The following is a 13,828-nucleotide window of genomic DNA, read 5'->3' on the forward strand; positions in this document are numbered from 1 at the left end:
ATTGCCCAGAATTCTGGCCCATAATTAAATATACAGTATCTTACTTTTTCGGTTCTCCCCTCTCCCATTTCTTTAACTCATTTCTTTATTTTAATTTTTACTCGTACCAAATTAAAAGAAGCTGGTTCCAGGTTTACCATATCATCAGATTAGAGATTGGGTTCGCAAGATGTTGGCATTGACCTGTTAAAGATCCACGAGCCCAGTTGAACCAGAATCAGATCATACTTGTATGATCTTAAATCTTACTCTCGAGAATCTAAGCCCATTTTCAAAAAATACATGCCCCTCCGGACCTTACCCAATCAATTCTCAATTTGCTAGTAAAGTCATTATTTATTAAAAAAAAATCCAGATAATTTCGATCAATCAATTGAAAATTGCAACCAGACCCATCATCATCATGCAAAAATCAAATGCCATCCAAAAATCATTCAACGCATCATAAGAATTTTTAAGAAACAAAACCTGACTAGAAAAAAAACATGCTATCATCCTAAAAGATGGGGATTCTCAAAGTCTACAGTTTAATCCAACTCCATAATCTTACACAAATTCCAAACCAATTGTTCCTAATAGTTTTCTTTTTTCAGAGAACATAACTATGCATTACCAGATTGAACATGTAAACACTACAAGTACTGAACCATGATGATACAACTAAAAATAGAATGCGTAACGCATCCTATCATATTCTTTCTAGACAAGGAAGAGATGTTTTTTAAGAGATAGAGATTGACCTATGTGGCAATTGTCACTGGTCCTTCCTCAAACCAAGGGGCCAGCCCTATCGTTTCGAGGGTCTCTCATCATCCGCTCCACCACCACCATCACCATCATCAGAATCATCTCTGTCCGATCTCTTCCTCTTAGGTGGAGCTTCAATCTTTCCACCAGCCTCATCATCATCTTCATCTTCCTCCTCTTCCTCTACATCCTCCTCACCATTTTCTTCTGGCTCAAAATCACTAGCATCTTCCTCGTCTTCAGCACGAGCGACAGGTCGGACAAGGTATTCTGTTCCGATATCCTCCTAGAAAACAGGTAAAAGCAATGACAAAAGGAATATTAACAAACCAATTTTCCAATAGATATTCCTAGTTGCCAAACATGGAACAAATTAAAGATGATGCCAACCAAATAAAAAGTACAGTAAGATTGAAAAATTGCTCAAAAAAATGTTTTCATTAAGAAACAGAATTTACTGGAATTTAAAAGTCCTTTGATAAAACTGAGGAGATCCCGCAGCTGGATAATTAACTGAGAAACAAAAGGATACAAATTCGAAGTATAAGCCCAGATCTAAAGCTTCATACTCAGAATTTAAAAGCTCTAAACTATCCAAAGCACGACGGAGAGATTTTGTATTTTGGATTATGATACCGGCCATCAGCTATAGTAACTAAGCTGAATCAATTCTATATAGTTTTAGATCTGTGAAGTTATGGTGATTACATAACTGTAATAATTAAAGAAACAGTTAATGGAGTGAAAGCCGCCTCTTATATTCTCCTTTACTCCACGTAGAAAAGGAAGAACAGATCTGACAGGAAAACTTAGGAAACACCAAATATCCTTCGAGAAATGGTATAATACATGAAAAATTAAGCTCGATTTTTAAATAGGCACATAAAAGAACTCCAAAGATTTGAGGCTTAACGTCAGATTGGTGAAAGAATCTAACAATTAACAAACTAATTAAAAGAAACACCGGATCTGAACAATCTCGGCAGAAAAAGACTTGAAAGTACAAAATTTTGAAACAATCACAATAATTAACTGGAATTAAAGTAGATTAAAAGAAGTTACCTCCTCTTCACCTTCATCATCATCATCGCTGTCGTCGTCGTCGTCGTCATCGCCGCCGCCTTCACCGTCGTCCTCGTCGTCTTCATCATCTTCGTCCTCATCGTCATCCTCATCATCATCAACTGACTGCAGCGGAGGACCACCCGAAGAAGGGATAACCTGCACTTCATCATCATCATCCTCTTCTTCTCCGTCTTCATCGTCGTCATCATCTTCGCCGTCATCATCATCTTCGTCGTCGTCATCCTCTTCTTCTTCTTCTTCTCCACCGCCTTCTACTTCACTTTCATCTTCACCGTCCACCTCTTCCTCTTTCATAGACCTAATTTCCTTTCCATCTTCAAATTCACTCTCTTCTTCCATCAACTTCATCTTCAGAAAAACTCGAATGAAATCTTCTCTCTTTTTCTTTTTTCTCGGGAAAAAAAAAACAGAATTAAAATCAGAAATTTGGAAGAGAGAGAGCAGGGAAAAGAGAGAGAGGAAGCTTGTTTGCTCTCTCTACCAGTAGCTTCTGCAACTTCGATCTCAGCCGTTGAAACGAGGATTCACGCGGATGCTGACGTGGAGAGAGATCGAACGGTCTAAATGAGAGAATATGTAATTTTTGTGGCATTTGGATCATTGCGGCGCGCCCATTAACGCTTTTCTTCATCAGCCGCTTGTCACGTGCGAGGAACTAGTTGGGTGTTGGGAGAATCTAGGGTTAAGGGGTTTTTTTCTTTTTTTTTTTTTTCAAAAAAAATTCATTGCAAAGTTAAGCTGGCCCGTTAAATTTAAATCCATAATTCAAGGGCTGAGTCTATAATTTGGAAATGTTCACTTAAGGGCCCAAAATCACTGTGCATTGTAAAGCCTAAGCCTCTACTTTGTATTTTGCAAGAAAAAAAAATCATAAAATTATTTCTACAGTGGATTAATACTTTTTTTTTTGTTTTGTTATTTGAAAGAAACTTAGATTTTGAAAGAGATATGATATAAAATAAACGCTTTGTTTTTTATAGAGTGAAATGATAGATATTTTAACCCTTTAGGGTATATTAAGATTATTATTTTATAGGTCCATAACATTTTTAATTTTACAAATAAGATTATATTATTACATTTTTTGTTGATTTAAAATTTTACTCATAAGTTATATAAAATAAATAAAATATTATTAATATTTTACACTTTTTAATTTTTAAACAATATTAAAATTATTAACTTATATAATTATTATAATATGATTATTTTTAATACTCTTCAAATAAAATAATTTTTAATTTTTAATAATACCAAATATAAATATATTTAATTCTTAAAAATTATCAATTGTTAATCAAACAAAATAATTTTAAATCATAAATAATAATACTTCCTTTGTCTTATATTATTTGTCATGTATTGATTTTTACAAAATTAAAAAAATTTGACTTTAATATATTTAATATTTAAATTTAAATTTTTTGTTATAAAATTAAATTTTCATTATTTTTAATGTCAAAAAATTAAAAAATTATAAAAGTAATCTTAAAATATAAAAAAATAAAAGTTTGAGATATTCAAAAAAAATAGTATATCATTTTGAAATATCCGAAAAAAAAAAGGATAGACAAATAAAATGAGATTGAAAGAGTATTATTGTAATAATAAGTTCAAATATTTATCATAATGACAATGAAAATTATACTAAATATTATCTTCCAGAAACTAATACATACAATGTTGAATATGGAATTTTCTTTTGTGAAATAATAAAATTTCAGAATGAAGTTTTGATACGCAATTGTTGAATGAAACAGATAAAAATATGAGATAAAGATTGTAAATAAAATAAAAAAAAAAAAGTTTATCATCTAAATTAATAAAGAATGATTTGACCAGTTTGAAAAAGAAAACCTACCTAAATTAATCAGCCTGGCCTAAATTATTGACCTCAAAACTCAAAACAAAGAATGCACGTGGTAGTTGAGTTTCGCTGAAACTTGCAATCCATGTGAAGGCTCTTTAAATGGGTAATGCGTACTCAACAATTTATCTCCCATAGTTTTTAGCCGGAGGAAATCTAAATAAATTTAGAAATTTTCTTTAATATATATACTGCTGAAAAACTTAATTAGCAAAATTAAAATATTATCATATATTGAGTTATTTAATATTTCCCTTGACTCATTTTATTTATTCATTTTTTTAGATGTTTTAATTTTTAATTTTATTTTTTTTAATGTTTAAAAAATTTAAAATTGTTTTTTATATTTTTTTATTTTTAACATTAAAATTTATAAAATTTTAATTTACTAAAAAATTAAATTTTAATATTAAATATATTAAAATTAATTTTTTTTTAACCTTATGAAATATTTTAGAACGAAAAGAGTAAATTTATATGTAAAGTTTATAGTGTTTGAATATGATACGGATCTGTTTGGCATGTAGCTTTCAATGCCCTACCAAGAAGCTACTAAACAACAAACAATGCCAACATGAAAACAACTCGGGTTTACCTATCCAAAGAAAAATGAAAACACTTTTAGATGATGATAAAAAGATTAACAAAATTTTGTACAACAAAAGGTTAATTAATATGAAAAATTATTACTCTCTTTGTCTTTTTTTTAATTCTTTTTTTAGATATTTCAAATTTTCGATTTTTTAATATCTAAAATTTTTTCATTTTTATATTTTAAAATTATTTTTTATGATTTTTTTTCTTGTTGATATTAAAAATTATGAAAATTTAATTTTATAAAAAAATTTTAATTTTAATATTATATATATTAAAATCAAAACTTTTTTTCTTAAATTTCGTTAAAATTAATATATGACAAATAATTTGGGATGAAAGGAGTATTACAATTTTAAAAATATTAGTTATGTATTTGAATATTTAATTTAATCATTGATACAAATTAAAGTTAAAAAAAAATTTTAACAAAAAAATTAATTAAAATTTGAGTTTGATTTGATTATCATGCACTTGAAAAATATTTGTTAGTATTTATCTAGATGACTTTAACTCACCTAAGATAATTAGATGTATAAATTATTTTTCAAATAATTAATTTAGTCCTCATGAAAGATTGATTTTGTTTGTTTTTTTTTTTTCCTTTAATTATTTTTTAATGTTTATTTATTTATTTATTACATAAAAATTATAATGGGAAAATAAGGGAATGAATCAAAATATTTGCAAAAAGAAAATAATAAAAGAAAAGGAAAACCCGGAAACATCACATCATTTCAATAGCCCTAGGCTTCTGGCTGGATAAAATATAAAAGTAATGTTTTGTTTTTGAGCAAATTAATTCCGCGTTTTCTATACGTGTGTATATCTGCTGCGTGCCCGCGTCTTCGTTATCACTATATTAAAAAACGGATAAATTTAAATGAAATTAAATTCACATGTTTATGTCTGTCGTCCTTGCTCACATCAGCTTCAACTAAAATTAATGCACAGCTAATTCTGTTTTCGTAGCTGGATTACATGGACTTTATTAAACCAAGCCTACAAGAATTTTATATAAACTATATATTTCTATTATTATTCATACCTATAATAGTATTAAAAAGAACAAAAAAAATTCACATAGGTTAATTTAATAGATAAAAAATATTTTTTTACAATACAATTGAAAAAATAAAATTTTAAATATATTATATTCACTCTTCAAAAATTGTCATGTATTAATTTTTACGAAATTAAAAAAATTAACTTTAATATTAAAATTAAACTTTTTTATAAAATTAAAATTTCATGATATTTTATGTTAAAAAAATTTAAAATATAAAAAAATTAAAATTTTAGATGTTAAAAAAAGTAAACATAATTTTAAGACATTTCAAAAAAAAATGATGAATAAGAAAAAAGATAAATAGAGTATTAATTTTAAAAATAAAATGTTTTGGTGTTATAACTTGAAAATTATAAATTCCAAAAATTTATTTCTATAATTTACTTATTATTTTTTAACCAAATAAACATAAAAGTAGGAAGTTTAAATATAAATTAAAAATTAAAAAAAAAAGAAGAAGAAAATGTGGAAATATCCAACTAATAATAGTTTTAAATCCAACTTTCTGGTTAAGCTAGAAGACTCGTCTAGGACGGTTGGACGTTGGACCCCATTCACCGGTATAAGAACAAATCCCCCGTCGCGGCTAGAAAACAGAGCCAGATGTGCCCCATGTGGTCCCCGTTAGTTTTCCGCTGGCCGGTCATCGAATTCTCCCTTCCAACATCGGTTTTCCGTTGGCCTGACTTCAACTTGTCGTATTTGACCAGTGGTTGGAGCTTGCAGAGCTTCAGTTGGCTGGTTTTTTCCATCGTCGACGATGTGTTGTGGGCTTTCGTCACAGTTTTGGAATCCTTGGCTTTAGTTACTATGCTCTGTTTCTTTTTTCTTTTCTGTGGATGTACGCTTTGATTCTTCAACAGAAATTTATGCCAAATTTTTGTACATAAGCCATCGGCTTAAGTTTGCTGGTAAGTTTTTACCAATTTAATCTGAATTACAAAGTAAAAATTTGTAACCCCTGTTCTTCTTGGTTCTTGACTTTTCCTTGATTTATTGTTTTTTTTTTCATAATTTCATAACTACTCAATAATGTCAATTGTTTTCCGATTACTTAGCTAGAAGGCTATGGAATTTGGTTTTTAATTGAGAAAAAGAAGATTCGAGCCCTGTTTTCTGAGCAGAAAAAACTATCGTATTTAGCTCCGAATACTAATTTTAGTTGAAAGGTGAATACGTTGTTCATCTCAACCTGGTTTAAAATCTTCAGACATATCAAGTATTTGGGTTAGAGATGATCAATCAATCACAATTTATCTGTTGGATGAGGTTTTCTAGCATCCAAAAGAACCTAGCAAATACGTCGGTTCTAGTCTCCTAGATTCTGGAGTGTGCTGTTGGGTGTAGATGCTTAGGGAAATACTTTGTCTTGTGCAAATAATGACCTTTTTTGATGTGAAATTGTGAGTTTGGTGGGTGCGTGTACCATTTTCTGCAAAGGGGAAAGAAATAACGATGGCCAAGTAGAAGGGCAATCGTTTCTCGGAAAGATGTAAAGAGAAAAAGGCTTTCAAAGTAGCATTGTTCTGAACAAAGCCAAAGTTGCTAATGATGAATTCTTCCAACGCATTTAGTTTTGCGTTCCTCCAAACGTTGGACATGTCTTATGACGTTTACCCAGTTTGGCAATCCAATTCGAATTTATCGAATTTTGATCTAATTTTATAGGATTTCGTTTTTAAACTAGATTTTGAGTTGGATTGAATTATTATTATCATTTTTTTAAAAAAGATCAGAATCAATTTTAGATGAATCTATTTGGACTCAATTTGATTTTTTTATATATATATTATTTATTTAATTTTATATTTATATTTTATATACATATTTATATTTATTTAATTATATATTTATATTTAAAAATAATATTTTATTAATTTCAAATCAAATTAATTATAATTATATATATGCGTTAAGTCAAATCGAATATAAAAATAATATTTTAAAATCAAATTAGATTAAATTCAAATATTGATTATATAAAATCAAATTGAATTTAAGATAAACAAAAATTTATTTCATTTCTATTCATTGTCATCTTTACTTTTAGTCGTTACAAAATTCGTGATATTGTTTAAATTTTCCTCCTTCTTGCTTGACAATTTTGCCGCTTCAGAAACAGCCTTTCTAAAACTTTGTACTCTTGTCATAATGTTCTTAGTCATCTTTTTAAATTTTACATGAATGTTGGATAAATTCCAAATCTTAACTAAGAGTTTGAAAAAAAAAATTTCCTCACCCAGAGTCGACGATAAATAATTTGAATAGAGATGTTAGAATCCTTCTAGGATTCTACCAAAGAGATACAAGCATTAGACCAAAGCCCACAACTCAAAGATGTAAGTTGTAATCATGCTTTATATTATAATAAACATTTTTGTATATTGTCACGCACTTAATTTAAAAAAAAAAAAAATATGTCGAGAATTTGATAAAAACTGTTTAATTATAAATTGTTCAAAAATGGAAAATTTATGATAACATGAAAATATACACCTTTCCTATCAGAAAAATATTATTATATTCCAAACTTTGTCGCCTATTAATCATTAATAAGTTTGAAAATGAAACATTTGAATTTTTTATTGATGCACGTTTTTCTTTTACTCAAAAAATTGGTTCGAATTTTCTTTATTTTTTTAAAATAAAAAAGTTTGAAGATAAAGGCCGTTCTCATTATCCATCATAATACTACTAAAAATTAATTAATGAAGAGGATTATAGAATAACAAAATTCTAATAAATTGGTTTCCAGAGGTTTTTCTTTTTTAAATAAAAATCAACTTTGTCAAAGTTAAAGGGTTTGATGCTTGAACCGTTTTAGCTAAAACAAAACTTTGCATCGATCCATTGGTCCTTAAACTTAACGGCCCAATTGTAGAGGAATTACAATTGGAATCAACCGGAAGGGAATTAGGCTTAGGCGTATGCAAACCTAAGGATACCGGACTGCCTTACAAAGAAAAGAATAAACAAACATAGATTGCAACTGAATTTAAATCCTTTCCAGTTTATTGAACATGTTCATAGTTCAGAGTCGGACATCAATGCTTTATGGATGCTTGAAAATCAATCAGATGCTCGGCCATGAACAATGATAAACGAATTAACCCAACAAACCTATAATGCTAGATGCCACAAGAGCAAGATCATGGACCACTTTATCCCTATCATTAAATGGTGATTTGTTAGCGAATTGCTGTTCACATGAGTCTACATTAGTAGCTGCAGCTGCTGCATCATTTTTGGATGTCACATAGTTTTTAGAAGCCAAAGCATCAATGGCTTCCGGAGTTGCCTTTCGACAGAAGCCCGGTAGTATTCGATGCAGCTGCCGTAGGATCTGTATAGAACAGGGTCTGATTGAATAGGTTTCCAACGTAAGTTAGAGTGTCCTTAGCCTTGTCCTGGAGAATCTCGACTGATATTCGAGCAAGACCTTCAAGGTCTGCATTTGAGCTTCGGGGGTCTGATCTAAGAGATGAGACGCAAAGATTGAAAAAACCAGTGTGTTTGCAAGTTTCTTGTATCAAATCCACTCCTTTCTTTGTAACTGAAACTGATGTTGTTGCTAAGAATTCAAGGATTAGAATAAGCAGGAGAGCTGTTAGTATCTGACGCATGAGTTTATTCATACTTGTTGCAGATGGGACAAGAACAGGATATGAGATGCTGGTAATGGGGTTTGGTTCCTCCTTGTAAGCTCTTGGAATTTTGTAATTTGCACCTTTCTAAGAAATTAATCGTTCCTGACATAGAATCGAAGTTATGACAGAATCTAACATAGAAGGAAACAGTAGTATTATAGTATTACTAACTGTTGAAAAACATACCTTATTCGATTGTTTTGATTGATTTACCATAAGTATAAACATTGATATGATTAATTTTTTTCATAAAGGAAAGTAAAAAAAATAAAAAAGTGACATTATAAATTCTAGAAAGAAAATTACTTCTCATGCGTTTGTGGAAAAAAGCACATCGACAACATTGACGTGATTATCATTGAAAAATGTTTGAGATAGAAAAATAATAAAATTAGAAATGAGGATAAAATTTTAATACTTTAAGTACAAATAATTTCCCTATAGTTGATGAACATTTTTTAAATTATCAATAACAATATGCCTCATTTGTTGTTGGCAATAATTTTGTCAGCCCCTAATCCTTTCTTTTTCCCTGATTGAATGTGGGGACGATTTATTTTATCACTTTTAGCCCTCATTGGGGAAAAGATGATAAGGGATGCTGATTAAGTGCCCCTGAACATTATCTTGTCCACAAAGTATGAATAGAGATGATAGAGGTGAAATAATTGAAGGAGAAAAGCACAGCAAACAAAAGAATCCACTTTCAGTTGTTATCCTATACAAAGGGTAATAGACAAAGAAAGTAGCATGGACGAAAAAGATATATATATATATATATATATCCTTTGAAATCATAACGAGCAATCATATAAAAGAATTCTATATAGTTTTTCATGAATTCCTTTGTCTATTGTGACGCCCTAATATGTTATTGAAAATTTATTGAGATTGTTATGATATATTGCGTGGTATTTTTTTAAAAATAAAATTGTGATATTTTTAAATTTTTTAAATCAAAATAAATAATTTTTAACAGATTAAATGCTGAGTCTCCGTATTAGATCTCTTTTATCCCCACCTCCATTCTTTTCATCATATAAGTCATTGTTTGTAGATAAAACTTTGTTTTAATTTTGCCATTTCTAAGAATGTTATTAGTTGTCACAAAGACTAAATATTTATTTCCAACTTTTGAACGTCATAAAAGAGGATAACGATGAGATAAGAGAACGATTGTATACCTTCTCACGTTATATATTGCATTTAATGTAAATTTTTACTTTTAAATTCTGGATAAACTTATTCCCAAACCTTTATTCGAAGCCATTTCCTATATACATATATATTAGGGATGGTGGAGGTGTAAAAAATCCAAAGACCCTGTCTTCTCACAACCTCTCCAACACCAAAGATGAAGAATACCATCTCTTTAGCTCTGCTCCAGCTTGCATTTTCCTTCACTTTCCTTCCTGTAAGCCAGAATTTAGCCCTGGAATTGCGGGGACCTGGTGCCAACCTGATAGAAACAACTTGCAAAGGAACACCCTTTTACAATCTCTGCGTTTCAACCCTTCGATCAGACCCTCGAAGTTCCAGTGCAGACCTGTTGGGGCTAGCCCAAATAGTAGCAGATAAACTGAAGGCCAAAACCACCGCAACACTGGGGCAGATTACAGGGTTGCTTAAAGGGGCCAAAGATCCAAAGTTGCGAATGGCCTTGCGTGACTGTTTTGATTATTACAACGCTATTATTAAGTATGATATTCCAGTGACTATTGATGCTGTTGCCAAAGGTAATCCAAAGTTTGGCGTCCAGGGTGCAACTGATGCAGCCAATGAAGCTGATGCTTGTGAAAGGAGATTCAAAAACCAACCCAAGTTTCCAATTTCTAGTAGTAACAAGGTTGTGCATGATCTTTCTGCTGTGGTTGCATCCATTGTCCAATTATTACTCTGAGGCTGATCTTGTCATTTTTCTAAAATGTGGACTTGTGTTTAATATTAAACGATCTCCAATAAAAAAAAGCACGTATAAAAGTGGTAGAAATCTTTGAAAAGGAATAAAATAGTTAACGATTAGTACTGGAATTTATCGTAAGTAGCAAAAGGAACATTTGAATTTAAGATTTTTAATTTGAGAAATCCATTATTGCAATTGAAATAGTATCTCAATCATTATTTGTGCTCCAATCGAACCAATAAAATACAGATCCTTAAAAGACAAAGATGTGTTTCAATCTTAAGTTCCCAACCATTCAACAAACACACAACCGTATATCAGCAGATTCGGATGGTTATCTGGTCCATGTTAGTGTTCACTCGAATCAGACTTTGATCTCGCTCTGTTTTAGTCCTGCCTGCCTTTCAGGACATAACAAATTGCCTCGTATCCTCTTGCTTTGACTAAAAGTTGGCAATGAAAGCATCCGAGCATTTGGATAAATGGTAGATGCGTGTAATTACTAACAGAAAGTTATGGTCCCTTTACAAAAGGTTGCCGCTTTGGTTCTCAGGCTATCATCAGCATAGTGTCAATTGCTGCAAAGTGAAAACTCTACCTGGAATATAAAACGCCGGAAAATGCTCAAGGCAGTGCTTTGTCTTCTTGTTTAACTAAATACTGAATCATTTTAGGGCCTGATTGACTACCTACACACACTCTTATTAAATGACTAAGATGTTCTTACCTCCCTTCTGTTCTAGTATCGACAGAAATCAAACCAATTCTTGAAATTCAAGGTACTTGTTTTTATAAGAACTTGAAACATTTGGATGAATTGGTTCTCTTCCTTTTAAAAGTTACACAATAGAATACATGGAAAGATTAAGGTTAAGCAGTTACAACAGCTTTGATGGTGCCTTAGCAGGCTGGCTGGCTGGCCGGCATTACAATCCAACGCACCAGAAGTGACATTAATATTTGGCATTAAGCAAACAAAAGGTGATTCCTTGGTATAAACGTTGCTGACTCGCTGCTGCCATTGTCAAGGTATTGCTCTGAAGTTGACACACTTTCTTGAATCTTGTAAGAACACTGTCATTTAAGAATGGTTCTTTTCTCTAAAACTTCACATTCCTTTCCCTTGGGCCTTGCAAATTTTATTCTGTTAAGTGCAAGATGACTGACTGAGTAGGAAAACGTCCGATTTACTGGAAACATATATCCAGAGACTAAGGAAACGTTCTGAAGTTTACTATTAAAAAAAAACTCCAACTACAGAGTTATCTGTCTACACTTGACAAGGAGCTTAATCTTTTTCATTGCACCAAAAAATCCCGTGATCTAGAACAATTCAACATATATAAGAAAGCTGCACGTGAATGTATTAACCAGGGAAAGAGTTCATTCCACATTTTCTTTAAAGTACAGCAAACATTGACTGGGGAAAGATTACAAAAGAATACGCCAGAAACAAAATAAAATTTTAAATCTAGAATTTAGAGAACCAAACACGTGTACCTAGTCTAGTTTGTAAAGGAAGTTCTAGCATTAATTAAGTGACAATAAGTAAAGATACAGTAAATAAGTAGTCTAATTAGCAGCCACAACTTTCCATGAAAAGAAGATCCAGAGTTCCAAGTTTTGACCCGTGAACTATCAAAAGAAGATGGAAAAAAAAAAAAAAAAAAAAGCGGCACCAGGTTTTTCCTTCAAATACCATGAAATGATGAGACCAGAATAGCTGAAGAAAGTACTACTTTGCAAAACATAGAGGATCAGGGAAGGCAATTTAGCATATTTCCTTACTATTCATGCATTATTTATGAAGCACAAATTATTGCCTTCTTTTGTGGTTCAAAGAGTTTCATGATCCTTCATCTTAGGAATAATGTCAAGGCAAGTTCCATCCAGAACAAGTGAAAGAAACTAACCTCTTACGCGCAAGGCACAAAGGATACAATGTAGGTGGCTGTTGCCTGTTGTAGCATTCATTCATGTGGGAACACAGAAAATTTGGCCCGATAAAAACAAAAGCCAAATCCAATAAAGTACTAATTTCATAACAAAAAGAAAGATCCTAACATACTTTAAAAAGAAAATGCATCCAATTACCAAAGTAAAGCAGCAAACCAGTCACCCCCTCCTGACCCAGTCTTTCTCATTACCACAAAAATGAAAACCTCAATCTCATCTCCACCTAGCTCTTCTCTCCACGTTCTTCTTCTTCTTCTTCTTGCAATTTCTCTTCCATCAATCCAATGTGATGATCTGGTAGACCAAATATGTAAGAAAACACCTTTCTATGACTTGTGCATCTCTACCTTGAGATCAAACTCTAATAGCACTAACTCAGATGTTAAAGGCCTGGCAAGTGTGATGGCTGACATTCTGCTGGCAAATGCAACTGACACATTGAATTACATCCGAGCTCAGATAAACCAAACATCGGACCCCCAGATGGAGAGAGCACTGGCTTATTGTGCAGAACTTTACATTCCAGTTGTCAAGTACAATCTTCCTCAAGCCATTGATGCTTTGAGCAAAGGCCAGTTTGCATTTGCCAGTGATGGGATATCTGATGCCGCTAGGGAGGCAGATGCTTGTGAAAAGAATTTTTCAGGGTCTTTGAAATCACCATTAAGTGATAGGAACAAACTTCTTCATAGCCTCTCTGATGTGGCGGTAGCCATTGTCAAGGTATTGCAGAAGGGTTAATAACTATAAATTTACTTATATCTTTGTTTATTTTCTGCTTCTGTGTAGTCATGAAACCTTGTGTACTTATTTTCTGCCTGTAAATTTTATTCTGTTGGGTTGGAAGTGTTGTACTTCAGAGCTAAGAAAGATGCTTCAACTTTCGACCATACAATTAGCATCTTTCTTGTCTTCATTGCTTACTGTTCCTTTCTCTTTCCTGTTCTGTCGTCTTTTTC

General features: G+C 31.4%; 4 protein-coding genes and 1 pseudogene across 5 annotated transcripts; 3 read left to right on the forward strand and 2 right to left on the reverse strand.

The window, feature by feature from the left end:
- Positions 1-473: 473 nt before the first annotated feature.
- LOC149514174 (uncharacterized) lies at positions 474-2,253 on the reverse strand. Its single transcript, XM_089745062.1, has 2 exons — positions 1,810-2,253; positions 474-1,033 (listed from the first exon to the last, which is right to left on the reverse strand). Exons 1-2 carry the CDS (start codon positions 2,179-2,181, stop codon positions 788-790), a joined length of 618 nt encoding a protein of 205 aa, XP_089601188.1. The 5' UTR covers positions 2,182-2,253; the 3' UTR covers positions 474-787.
- A 3,578-nt stretch (positions 2,254-5,831) lies between these two features.
- On the forward strand, positions 5,832-6,321 carry LOC111298601 (uncharacterized). The gene has a single exon (XM_022893329.2). The coding sequence runs from the start codon at positions 5,967-5,969 to the stop codon at positions 6,213-6,215; it is 249 nt and encodes an 82-aa protein (XP_022749064.1). The 5' UTR covers positions 5,832-5,966; the 3' UTR covers positions 6,216-6,321.
- Positions 6,322-8,317: 1,996 nt separating this feature from the next.
- On the reverse strand, positions 8,318-10,112 carry LOC111293521 (cell wall / vacuolar inhibitor of fructosidase 2-like). Its single transcript, XM_089745065.1, has 2 exons — positions 9,197-10,112; positions 8,318-9,112 (listed from the first exon to the last, which is right to left on the reverse strand). The coding sequence occupies exon 2, from the start codon at positions 8,996-8,998 to the stop codon at positions 8,642-8,644; it is 357 nt and encodes a 118-aa protein (XP_089601191.1). The 5' UTR covers positions 8,999-9,112; positions 9,197-10,112; the 3' UTR covers positions 8,318-8,641.
- A 130-nt stretch (positions 10,113-10,242) lies between these two features.
- On the forward strand, positions 10,243-11,041 carry LOC111293505 (cell wall / vacuolar inhibitor of fructosidase 1 pseudogene; annotated as a pseudogene). Its single transcript, XR_016328507.1, has one exon. The product of XR_016328507.1 is annotated as a cell wall / vacuolar inhibitor of fructosidase 1 pseudogene (transcript).
- A 148-nt stretch (positions 11,042-11,189) lies between these two features.
- On the forward strand, positions 11,190-13,769 carry LOC111293492 (cell wall / vacuolar inhibitor of fructosidase 1-like). The gene has a single exon (XM_022886238.2). It carries the CDS (start codon positions 13,068-13,070, stop codon positions 13,608-13,610), a length of 543 nt encoding a protein of 180 aa, XP_022741973.2. The 5' UTR covers positions 11,190-13,067; the 3' UTR covers positions 13,611-13,769.
- The last annotated feature ends 59 nt before the right edge of the window (positions 13,770-13,828 follow it).

The sequence above is a fragment of the Durio zibethinus genome, chromosome 16 (assembly GCF_047325235.1).
Source record: "Durio zibethinus cultivar Kanyao isolate XHJ-2024 chromosome 16, ASM4732523v1, whole genome shotgun sequence".
In the NCBI taxonomy this organism is placed as follows: Eukaryota; Viridiplantae; Streptophyta; class Magnoliopsida; order Malvales; family Malvaceae; genus Durio; species Durio zibethinus.

Coding starts and splice junctions, on each gene's coding strand:
- LOC149514174 (XM_089745062.1), bottom strand. CDS start 2,181: ATGAAGTTGATGGAAGAAGAGAGTGAATTTGAAGATGGAAAGGAAATT. Junction 1,034..1,809: donor ATGATGAAGGTGAAGAGGAG/GTAACTTCTTTT, acceptor CCTGTTTTCTAG/GAGGATATCGGAACAGAATA.
- LOC111298601 (XM_022893329.2), top strand. CDS start 5,967: ATGTGCCCCATGTGGTCCCCGTTAGTTTTCCGCTGGCCGGTCATCGAA.
- LOC111293521 (XM_089745065.1), bottom strand. CDS start 8,998: ATGAATAAACTCATGCGTCAGATACTAACAGCTCTCCTGCTTATTCTA.
- LOC111293492 (XM_022886238.2), top strand. CDS start 13,068: ATGAAAACCTCAATCTCATCTCCACCTAGCTCTTCTCTCCACGTTCTT.